Source organism: Ruditapes philippinarum, unplaced genomic scaffold (genome assembly GCF_026571515.1).
Source record: "Ruditapes philippinarum isolate M1 unplaced genomic scaffold, ASM2657151v2 ctg3200_1_1_1_1, whole genome shotgun sequence".
Taxonomy (NCBI): domain Eukaryota; kingdom Metazoa; phylum Mollusca; class Bivalvia; order Venerida; family Veneridae; genus Ruditapes; species Ruditapes philippinarum.
In genome coordinates this window covers 1,896-14,775 of record NW_026860835.1, presented here as the reverse complement: position 1 = coordinate 14,775, position 12,880 = coordinate 1,896, and the positions used below count along the sequence as shown (strand labels likewise).

At 31.5% G+C, this 12,880-nt stretch overlaps 1 protein-coding gene across 1 annotated transcript; it reads right to left on the bottom strand.

Moving 5' to 3' along the window:
- Nucleotides 1–7,256: 7,256 nt before the first annotated feature.
- LOC132713514 (uncharacterized) lies at nt 7,257–10,492 on the bottom strand (the record flags this gene model as incomplete). The annotated part of the gene is given in 3 exon segments (XM_060696158.1): nt 7,257–7,573; nt 9,656–9,844; nt 10,447–10,492. Coding segments are annotated over 3 exon segments (408 nt in total), but the record flags the coding sequence as incomplete, so codon positions are not given.
- Nucleotides 10,493–12,880: the final 2,388 nt, after the last annotated feature.

Below are 12,880 nucleotides of genomic sequence, written 5' to 3'. Positions count from 1 at the left end.
GTCATCAGATATAGGGGATATTTGTTTGTGTGTAAGATGAAATTTGATTTCATCGAGTGGGCTTTAAAAACCGTATTCTTTAATATTAACTTTAATATAAAAATCTGTTTTCCCCACTGGTAGCCTCTATTAGTCGAATTTCTCATAAAATACAAGAAGTCTTAACCTGTCCGTGCTCTGTCTTTGGCCTGTCCTGTTTTTGTTCTGGGTCCGCCTGGGCTCCTTGCCGTTGGTTCTTGTTGCTGGGTCATATGGGGGTTGCGTTCATTGAACGCCGCCTTTCCTTGTTGATCTTGTTTATCATATTTTGGGCTGAAAATAAGTTCGACAATCAAAGTTAAATGGCAGTGATATTATTCATTTTATTAGAAAAATATGGATGACCTTTTGTTTTAATAATAAAAACAACAACTCTAGTAGCAGAAAAGGTCACACCATCAAACCTCATTTCCGTTACATACTGCGAATTTATATTAGATCTGTCTTTGGGAAATGAAGCGGTCGCCATTTTTAAAAGTTGTGTAATTCAAGGGAAGAAAATAATTGTGTTTGATGAAGGGATATCATTTGGATTTGTTAGTCATACATCCTTTTATAAGAAAGAAAACATATTTGAGGATTGTTACAGACAATAAATAAGTGTTAACAGATGTGCAAACATTAAAAAAGCGACTAGGAAATTGGAAAACATGGAATCTTGAAAGGCTGCCTTACGAACGCTGTGTTGTTTACTTATTCTTCGGGCTGTTGGCTGCCATTGCTTTTCAAGTTTTCATATTGCATTAGGCAGGTATTGCTCGTAGGATACTAAAACATGCCCAAATGTCATCAAGAGCAGTTTTGCATGTGGAAGGAATTGTATTTTTCATACTGTGAAAATGAAACAAAAAATTAAGAGACGATATTTGGAGATTGATATTTAAATAAATTAAAGTAAATTTTCTTCATCTTATTACTTTTGAAATTCAAGTTATTTATCAAGTTTAGCTTTGAATTTATCTGAACAGTACTGACAATGTCAGAATTGTAAGCAAAAATAAAATTAAGGTACCACATGGGGAAACATTTAAAAAAAAAAAGTTTCGTCATTGAAAAGGGTGAAATTATATTTTGTGAAATTATCAAATATGACTTTCACGGATTAATCAGTAATCCACTGTAAAGCATAAAATAAAAGTATCTGTATAACTAAATAATTTTTCAGTTAACAGATAATTTGGAATGTTTCGGATTTAGTCCTTGCGATTGATAGTTTTAAACAGTTCAAAAAGAGCAAAGAAATCACTTTCAAATGCAGGTAATAAAAAAGTAGTATTATTTTATCAATTATCAATTTGTTTCAATCAAGGTAATCTTTTATCTTGAGAATAAGACGTTTCTAGATACGCTAGTTTAAATTTTGTAATTTTAGAAATACTATAATTTCCCATTATACAGTCGCATCTACGTCGCTCCTTTTCGAACTGTTTATATTGTTTGACTTTTTACTAGCCCCTTCTTTTAAGATAAAAGTTAATTTTCAAATATAGGTTTTTTTTTATTTTTATACGAAATATAAAAAGGTTGGAAGTATTCTGGTGGCTCCAATATCTGTTTAAATAAATTTATTTCACATTTCCAAAACAGATTCAAGTTTTACCGATATATACAAACTATTTAGTAATCTTGTACTTTCTCTCATGTAGACATTTACCTCAAAACTTAAAAATAAAGCATGATAAAATGAAATCTTTAAGTCAACATTTAGATAACATTAAATTTAAATCTTTAAAAACAATAACAAGAATTGTGTACTTTTTTACTTCTTACCTAAACAGGAAAACGTGAAAACAATCAACCGAGTAAAATCCTTTGTAAAAACCATTCCTATACGTTATACCGCTTCTTTTCTTATGACATCAAAAACTACCTCCGTCTCTGCCAAAATTTTAATCAAATAATTCCCTGTTCAACATTGTTTATATACCTAGTATGTATTTGTAATTTACACGGGATTTATTACACATCATTTATGTTAATTAGGATCAACCTTCTATGAATAACGTGTATTTAATTTATTTACTCCAAACTCAAAATTGCGTCATGGTAAAAATGACGAGTCGTCGAAGTACATGGGACCATACCTCATTCTAAATTGCCATTGAAAAAAGTAGAGGTATTGTTACAGTCACTCCGGCGTTGCCGTCCGCAAACTTTAACCTTGTTCATAACTTTTTAAGTTCTTGGTGTATTGCCTTCATACTTGGCCACAAAAACCATTGGTTGAACTTCAAGTAGACCAGACTAACCTTGACCTTCAGTAATAAATGACATTGACCTTCAATGTCAGATGTCTTAATTTTGCTTGTGTTTTGCTGATTTTTGCTATTAGCGGCTATAACTTTCTTATGTTTAAATAGATTGTCTTCAAACTTCAGCATAATAATATTTGAGGATGGACCTTAATGATAACCAAACAAACCTTGACCTAAAATCTAGAATGACCTTGACCTTGAAAGCCAATTTATTGAAACTTTCATTATTTTTTTGTTGTTACTAACTATAATTATAATTATAACACAACATTCTTTAGGATTAGACCTTCATATATATCAACTAGTCGACCTTGGCTTTGTTTTTGACTTTGAAGACTAATTTATTGAATTTTAATTGATTTTTGCTATAATTGACTCTAACTTGGTAGTTAATAGATGGATTATCTTCATACTTTAATAAAACAACATTTTGGACAAGACCTTCTAAAGGTTGAACTGACACTGAAGGTCAAATTATTTAATTTATTATTGTTATCATTATTGTTCTATATATGTTTTGTTTTGATTTATTTATGGGCAAAACAACACTTTTGACCAAACAAACATTTTGAATAATATAGTTATGACATTAATCTCCACATAATCTTGATTGTCCAATGAACTCTGCTGATATTTTCTTAACTTTGTTTATTAATGGGAATAATTCATATGGACAAAACAATGAGTGTAACTAGACAGACCTTTTTTAAATTGCGTTATCCCAGCCCGTTGGTGGTTCTTGTTATATTATATATCTATCAGTATATATTTAAAAGCAATAGTCTTTTTGCATGTATATAGTTACAAAATTGACGTTATCAAGCTGCTATCAATGATATCTCGACACATTGACACATTTGTTAGTTATAACAAAGGTTATCGGGGTATATAGGGCGAGTTTGTCGTATATTTGAAAAAATTATCTTTTTGCATGTATATAGTTATAGTTTTTAAACAATTCAAATTTGATATTATCTAGCTGCTATCAATCATATCTGGACCCTCATTGACACCTCCCAAAATTGCTATTGTCAATACATGTACATTTGTGTATGTTCAAACGGTTTGTCACACGCGGACCCTCATTCATGAATATGTAGCGTCACATGATAAGTACTTTGTGAATGTCGAGTTGAAACATTCAGCCGAACCCTCATATTTCTTAAGAAATACGAACAGGACATGGTAATGCCAACGTGTTCCCACGTTTGTTTTTTTTTTGTTTTTTTTTTGTATTGTTGGATTTTGAGTCACGCCGACATTATAATGATCTTACGGCGCCGACGACGTTCGAGCTTTCCAGGTGTAGGAAGACAAATATTTATCAGACTTTTATTGTTTTCTTTGTTTTCCTCAAGACTAAGTCTGGCAAAAACTGTATTGTTTGTAATTATACCCCAAAAAGGTAATCGGGGTATATAGGGGTGAACCTGTCAATATGTCTGTAGGTCAATCTGTTTCCTGATTTCCGGATGAACGAAACAATAAAATTATTCAAAATTGACTTAAGACCACTATTTTTACATTGTTATCTTTTTCTCTTTGGAATGGAAAGATCCATTTGAAATTTGGCTTCTGACCACTCATTTATCGCAAAATTGTAATTAATTAAAAGTAAAAAAAACAAACAAAATACCCACGCTTTAGAGATTTCATTTATTTTGGTACTGAGTATACCAGACTGCTTTGAATTAATACTTTAAATACAGTAAAAAATCTGTTTTTATTGACTATATCAAATACTTAAACTATGCTAAATATCCACATAATTATGTAACAACTAACCCATTCTCCCTTTACAAAACTCGGTTTATTTCACAATTTTTCAGACTAAAAATCAGCTTTCTTCACCTCGAGTTTACTCGCATCATCTATTAGTGGTCTTTGTTTAATTGTGGTCACAAAGAGGTACTTTGTACTTAGTGTTTTTAAGTTATAAATCAACTTCAGTGATAACTCTGGTTGAAAAGAACTAGGCATATCAAAATACTTGTATTACCATTATTAAGTATCAAGGTGGCAAGTGGTGATATAAGTCACTTTTTTACAATTCACAATCTAAGCAATGTTTACAAGGTTCTCAAAAAAATTCTATAAAAACCTCAGGAAATGAAATTTGCATCTTAAACATATACGTGTGTATATAGAAATCCTATACATAAAGAAAAAAACGTGATTAATGAAACGTTTCTCACTCCAAATAAACAAAAAAATTAGTGATAACTTGAAAGTGTTTCTTACTTAAAGTTTAAACATAATAACATTACCAGGTAGTCGTTTTTTCCGGGCTAAGACCGTTCTAAAATCAGGTTGACTTCCTGTAAAATAATTTACAGTGAGGAACTTAATATAACGAGTTTTCATTGGTTAAATAATTTTAAAATTACAAAATGCAATCTGAGAATCACATTGGTTATTCTAATGTAAAATGTAAAGGATCGTTCTTGCCATTTTAAAATAAAATGTAAAAGATAGTTCTAAAATAAAATGTACAGGTGGTTCTTCTAGTCAAATTGCTCAGATATTTATGTATATTTATGTATAAGTTCTGTTTAACAATACTTCCTAAAACATTTTACACTGCATCAAGATCTCATCACATTTTCTAGTGAACAGTTTAAATTTTACGTAAGATCTTACTGAGATTATTTTATACAAGATCTGAGCTTTAGATTTTGTCCAAAACAACAAGAATAAAATCAGAACTTACACTAGATTTATGATGTCCAGTTGGTATCTAATATATTATATGATTATTGATGTGTTCAGTTAACAGTTAACACGCGCACACTGGCATATCCTAAATGGATCCCTTCGAATAGAGCATAAAGGTGTTCTTGCCATATAGAGCTCTACAGGGATCATTATTTGACCCTTTATACAGATTAGTTCTCCACAATGTGACGTGGAGATGTTTCGGAGTAGGACTATCACATGACGAAAAGAAATCAATTTTCAATACGTTAGTCTAGCAACTAGTCACTGTCTGTGTCTGTGTATGACGATCCGTTCGTTCAATGTTTGTCTCTATGTTCAACTTCTCTGTGTCTATCTGTCTTCTGTGTGTCCGTTATTCAATATGTCTGTCTTTGCAAAAATGAGATATGTTTAGCTTTTTGAGAAAACGTATTCGTTGTTTTTGTCTGTTCTGAATTAATCCTATACAAAATGTGATATATATTCTTTGAAATTTAAACTGATGAATGAATCTAATGAATATCATTGGCTGTATAATCAATTTTTGAAGAAAACTTAAGGTGCTTTGTTCAATCAGACAAAAGTGAAAACTTGACTATAGAGAAAACAGCACACGAGGAATTTTCTATCATCAGGTTCCGTTTTCATTGTTCTATTTATTATCGTTTTGGTCACGGGGCACTATTCGACATTGCGAATGCTTTTCGCCATATCGTACAACCTTATCTATGTCTTGCCATTCCCTTTTGGCACTCTGTTTGAAAGAACTCCTATGACACCTTGTGTATACAAACAAACGCAGGAATGTGAGCATGTACTTTTAAATTCATCTGTCCTTTTACTTTCTGCTTTGCATCAGACCTCTCCACAGTGTTGAGAATGATTGCTGGCCGCATCCATTTAGGGGTATCAAAGTAAAGATAATGCATTGCATTTTAAGCCTTAAATCATTAGATCCAGTCTACAAAAATGTTATGCGCATGCTCCGCTTCAAAATACGCCTAAATTTAAACGAAACATTAACATCGAAGTGAACAATTCGGTACCAAAAAAATCGCCTTTTCCATCCCAGCTGTGTTCAGAAGACTACATTTTAGTATAACGACTTGTTCAAAAGTTAAACTTAATTGATTGGTTGGTTGTTTGGTTGGTTGGTTGATTGGTTGATTGATTGATTCAGAAATTCAGAAAGTAATAATATGTTAAAGATACAATTTACAACTGTACCATATGCATGTACAACTTGCAATTACTCGAGAAACATAATGTAAATACACTAACATGGAGATAAATACTAATTTCTTACTTGGAATACAGTTAAAAAATATTTGCTTCCATAATTATATGCCAATTTACCAAAATGAAAAACAATGGATTAGACCAATGTATACCAAAATATGTTTAGAATTTGGATGTTCCTATATGTACATTCTTAAATAACATGATAAATATTATATTTGAAAAGACCCAACAATTTTCAATAAAAAACAAACTTAAGTGTTACAATGTTCTAGAAAGAATATAGATATCAGGTTAAGGAAATCATATTTTGTTTTGGCCATGCTCAACAGATGATTTATAACAGCCATTTTAAAAGAATATGGTTGTGTTTAGCTATTTTCTTACTTGCATATGGTAATGAATTCCAATCCTTTATTGCACTGCAGTAAAACGCGACATTTTCTTTCTTTAAAAGAACTCAACTGAGGTCCAAAAGTCTTAAACATGAAAGATGTGCAAAAGATAAGTAAGAAATATACTCATAATTGTATTTCTAGTTATTCTTAGACACATTTGAGTGAAAGGCGTTGCAACGCTTTTCAATTTTAAATTATTTTCACAATCTGGTGAAACGGAGTAAGCTAATGATCAGACATTTTGCACTAAAGCTATTTGTCAACTGAAACATTAATATCGAAAACTTATTCTAAGTGACGCCATGTAAAAAAACCTCAGTGGAGTCCCTTTTAAACATGCCGACAGTTAATGCTGAATCTGCAATTGATCAAATAGAAACCTAAAGATTTGAGTAAAGAATGTGCCTCACGTGCATGTTTAACTGTTTCCATTGTTTGTTACACGGTTCTAGAAAGAATGCAACAGGTTAAAAAATATTATGTCGGTTCTGGTCTGAATCCATCGGTAGTTCTAATAACTAATTGTCCACAAAAGCACTCCAAACGCTTTCTTCCAAACATTCATATTAACTAATATTGAAAAAGTACATAATATTTAGTAAAACTAAAAAATAAAGAAACACGTGCGCACACTAATACACGAGCACGCACATACCTAATTTATTCAAAAAATACAGGTTCATATGATCATTGAATTTATAATACTAATCTTCAAATATAGCAATGTTAAAAATATGTTAGTTCTTCATACCACAACCGGTATTAACAGATATCAAAACGTCATCTTCTGTACAACAACCGTTGCTAAGTAACAGAAGAGAAAGGTTGAGATCACATAGATGCGCCTTGACCCTTTAGAGTTACAGAGATCTTCGCTGCAAGCACACATTTGTGGAGTCTTGCATCCATCCCAAAGCTCTTCGTTTGATTTGTCACGATAATAGTCTGAAATTAAAGATAAATAAAAAATACAGTGTATCGCCAAATTTCATTTACTTAAGTAATAATGCAAATCCGATAGCCTATCAACAGCCCGTATGTATTTTGACCGACATTGTTGTTTCCTCGGCTATGTTTTGCTAAAAATTGTTGAGTTGATGTCTTATTTGGGTTCTTATTTTTATTCGTTGATGGATCTTGTCATTTACAGAACTTCTATCCTTATACACTTACATTTTCAGTATTAGAAATTGTAAATGTTGTCCCGTGTTTTATCTTATAGTATTGTCGGTAACTTTTATAACATACTCAAGGCGTTAAATATACTCAAGATTAAATACGGTGATGATGAGTGGGTGTGCGAGATGTTATATTTTACATGTATTATTATTTTCCTTCATAAACAGACTCAATCCTATCAAATCTGTGATTATCACCTAATATTTCCATTTCTTCCTAGTGCACTCCATTAGGCAAGACAGTTTGATGCGTGTGATCAAATGAAAAGAAGAGAATTATCCAGTAACGCAGGAATGTGCAAATGACGCTAGAATAGTGCAAAAGTAAAGCAGAACTGCGCAATATAGTGGCTAAAACAAGCACCGCGATAAGGAAATGGACCGGTATTTTTTATTGAACATCAAATTGAAAGAAATGAGTTAGCGCATACGGTTGCTGAGACATTATGCTTTAAACCTCATAAAAATATTTCCATTAAAATGTTTATTCGTGAAAATGACGACCTGACTAGCGTATTGATGGCAATTTTTACTCTCGTTGATATCTTTAAATACAATAACGTACTTATTACTTTATGATCTTTTATATTCAGTGTACCTGAGACATTTTCCAATCTACTCGTGTCATATAATACGTAATTTAGCAGATAAAACGTAATTTAGACCATTTTTACGAGGTAACACCGAATTCGTGAATGAAGCACTGAAGCATCGAAGGTTATCTTAAAGGTATCTAAATCCTATTTTACCAGCTTCCTTCTATTGTTATAGTTATACGACACTTGTAGTTTGACAAATGTCTTAAGTATACAGAATATGAAAAAAAATAAAGTTTTAAATGTTTTAAATGTACATATTCATTTGACGAAACATATAACTCACATTCAAAACAGTAATCAGGTTGTCTTTTTCACGAATGATCTAATAAAGTAAACATAAAACTAACAAAAATTGTAATGCTGGTTAAAGTATAATGTCGTAGCAGCCGTATGCGCTTATTCATTTCTTTAAATCTTATTTAGAATAAAATATTTTGGTTCGTTTACTTACTGTGTTATTCGTTTTTGAGATAGCGTTGCACAGATTCGGCGTTACTTTTACGTTACATTCCATGATTACTGTATACGCACGATGCCTCAAAAGCAGTGAAAATGATAATGAAGACTCGGTTTGATTGAGTCGGTTCATTAGATAATGTAAAAGTGAAACGACTCCCACGCCACAGGCCTAAGCACTGGTAGTATACGACCAATTTATAATACTACATGTGCTAGAATCAATTATCTCAAAGGACCAGAAAAAAAGAAACAATATCCCCGTACGGGAAGAAAAACCTTAGATGTATATTATGGCTGTATTACCTTCATGAGCATCAAGCTATACCCAATCCAATCATTTTATTAAAGTTCAAAGCGGTACAATTATGTTGCGAGGTATAACATAGAATGTATCTGTTATTTATGATAAATAAATAATGTACTACATACAAAAACCCAATAAATTTCCCGAAACAAAATATTATATTGCTATTTTAAGTACAGATTTATCATATAATCATTAAGCAATGAGTACACGTATGTGCTATTCGCTTTTAAGGAGATAAACAACCATAATATTTTTCATAGAGTCATTTTATGGCATACATATGCAGCTCAAGTATCATCTACGTAATCCTGATTTTAATTTATATGTTTTGCAATCGTGACAATGCATTTTTTTTTTACATGTTGAGGAAATAAAATATTTTTTTCAAAACAAAAAAATAATAATCAGTTTCACAAGAGAATACATTTACCAAAATGAAAAGAAAACAACATCTTGAACTGAAGCATGATTAAAAGCTGCTTACATGTTCCCTTGTCGTTTATAGCATAGCCACGTATACAACTGGTTCCACCGTTCCATGAATTAACCAATGTGCTTCCGCTGACTGTTGTATCCTTGTGGGCATCAGCATTAAAGTTTTTCTCTCCACACGTTGTTGGGGAATCCTGGGAGTTACATTGGTAACACTTCAAACGTCCACAACCTTCCACAACTTGAAAATATATTTACAAACACTTTCGTCATAGAACAGAAAGTAAGAAATAGTTACACAAAAATAAACGATTTAAAGTGAGCGACATTGGAACGACTGTAAAAGACTCAAAAGAGCAAAGAAAAATCTCTTTCAGGGGCAGGTAATTCAAACAGCATGGTGGTGACCACTGAATTTGTTTTCATAACAATTTGTTTCAATCATGATTATCTTTAATCGTGCAATTTAAGAAATTTCAAGCATTTTCTTCTTTGCCTTTTGAAATACTATTATTTTATGTGTGTGTTTTTTTGTTGTTGTTTTTTTTTGTATTCAGGACAAATTAAAAACGTCCTAAATATCCCGGTGGCTCTAATATCTGCTTAAAATATTTGTACATTTTCAAAACTGTTTAAAGTTTCACCGATATTTTTAAAGAAAATATTAAGTAATCTTGAAATTCCTTTTCATTTTGAGAATCATCTCAAAAATTAAAAGAAAAATAACAAAAAAAAATATGATAAAATGAAATTATCAAGAAATCAATCACTCAACATTAGAAAAAAAATATAATCGTTAAAAACAATTAAATAAATTGTGTTTATTTTTTCGTTACTACTTACCTAAACAAATAAACGTAAAAACAACCAACCGCGTCAAATTCTTTGTAAAAGTTATTTTTATACGTTATTCGCTCCTTTTCTCTGGCAATAATTGCGTCACAGAAAATACCTGCGTTTCTGACAAAATTTTTAATCAACTAATTCCCTATCGAACATTGCATTATTTATTTACCTAGTATGTATTTGTATTTTGATATGTGATGTATAGAAACGAGTATCGGGCTTCCAAGAATAATGGGTTTAACACTTTTAATTTACTTCTTTTTTTAGACATTTACAAGATACGATGTAATCGATACTTAAAATGACGTCATGGTCTAAATCTACATGGGACCATCCCTCAGTCTAACTTGGCACTTCATATTTCCATATACATAGCATACCCCGTAAATCTTGAATCATAAATACTACAGTTTTTATGTTATAAATATATCTTTATACGGTATAAATTTGAAAGTATTATCTTTTTTGCACTTCATGTAAAATACTTAAATAACAATTTGTATCTGATATCATCAAGTTGCTGTCAATCATTTCTGGACCCCCTATAGTATTGACTCCTCCCCAAAATAATGAATCTCAATATGTTTCAAACGGGTTGGGGTTGATTTTTTCTCTTTTAAGAAACAATGGAGCTTAAGACAACTATTTTTATATTGTTAAGGCCCCCTTTTTCAAATGTCCATTTGAACTTTGACTACTGACGAATCATTCATCGCAAAGTTGTTGCCAGATTTCAAATTTTAAAATAAAGTCACGCATTATATCATTTTGTTTGGTACTGAAAGAACATCAAGGTATACCAGTTCGCTTTGAATTAATATTTCAAAATTTGTTTTATTGACTATACTAAATATTTACATAATTATGTAACAACTAAACTCATTCTCCCCTTATATAACTCGGCTTGTTGCACAATTAATAAGGCTAAAAATCAGTTTTTCTTCACTCCGAGTTTAAACGCATCATCTATTAGCGGTATTTGCTTGATTGTGGTGACAAAGAGGTATTTTGTACTTTGATTTTGAAGATATAAATCAACTTCAGTGATTATTCTAGTTGAAAAGAAGTGGGCATTACGATTTCAAAATACTTATATTACCCTTATCTAGGTGGCAAGTGTTGGTACAAATCACTTTTGTTATAATTCACAATTTAAGCAATGTTTACAAGGCTCTCTTAGATTCTATAGTGTTAAATATTCTAGCGTTAAATCTTGAGGACAATTGATTGCAATAAAACTCTATATTAAAATATCTTATACATAGATTATAAAGAAGAAAACGTGATCAATAAAACGTTTTCTCTCCAAATAAACAAATTTAGAGATAATTTAAAGGTTTTTCTAACTTAAAGTTTAAAGAGACTAACAACGTTATCTGGTGTTTGTTTTTTGCTTTATTGATCAAAAATGAATTCTTTGTTTTGCGTAGTTGGAAAAGACTTTTTGTTAAAGATAACGTTTAGATTCATTAAGTTGAAAGGGGTACACATGCCTTGTTTAAATTAGAGAAAAAACAGAATCCCTAAGGAAAGCCCAGCACGGCAAAATTGAAAATATTGCAGGCTCGGTTTGATTGAGCCTGTTCATGGACGGTACTGGAAAGTGCAAGTTACCGCCACGCCCCCCCCCCCCTAGCACCGGCATAAGCAGAATTCAACATTTAAACGCAAAAATTGTGAAATTTTGAACTTAGAAACATCCGTAGATGTGTTCCTACGGCGGTTTTCACGGAACCTTCAATGTGACACAGTAGTGCCATGCCACGAAAAGCGGCGTATGGTCCCCAAATAAAAGAAAGGTTGTGCCCCAAACGAGAAAACAAGTCTGAGTTAAGGAAAGTACGGTATATATATGTATTTATGTAACAATGTTTGAGAGATAAAAGGATAGCAACTCTATTTCGCCTAATACATGTAATACAACTCCCTTGGCGGCCTTACATGTTTGATATTGCAGCCCAGGAGACACAACCTTTTACACTTTTAATCACTTCATAAATTTCGAGCTCGTATTTTAATGGGGAAAAGGTTATCAAAACATCAATGCATTTACAATATCTACAAAGAATTACTTGTTGTTGCTGAATTGAAAACATATAATTTATTGCTACTTTTACTTTTTAAATCGTACTGATTATCAAAGTTTCAAATTTAAATGACATTGTCTAAAACCACCAACAGAAGCTATTTAATAGCAATATGCATCCAGATTATGAAGTGAACTACATATTGCAAATAGCACTTAAAAATCAGGTTAACACCCAAAATGCGTTAAAATATGCAAAAATAACTCTTACTGCGTTAGTCATGCAGTAGAAATGTGGTGATAAATACTGCAAAATCAGTCGCGCATAACATGTAAATTATTTCTTGAATCTTGAATCATTTTATTTTTTATTAAATTTTTCGTACATTTTCCCAAAATTTTCAT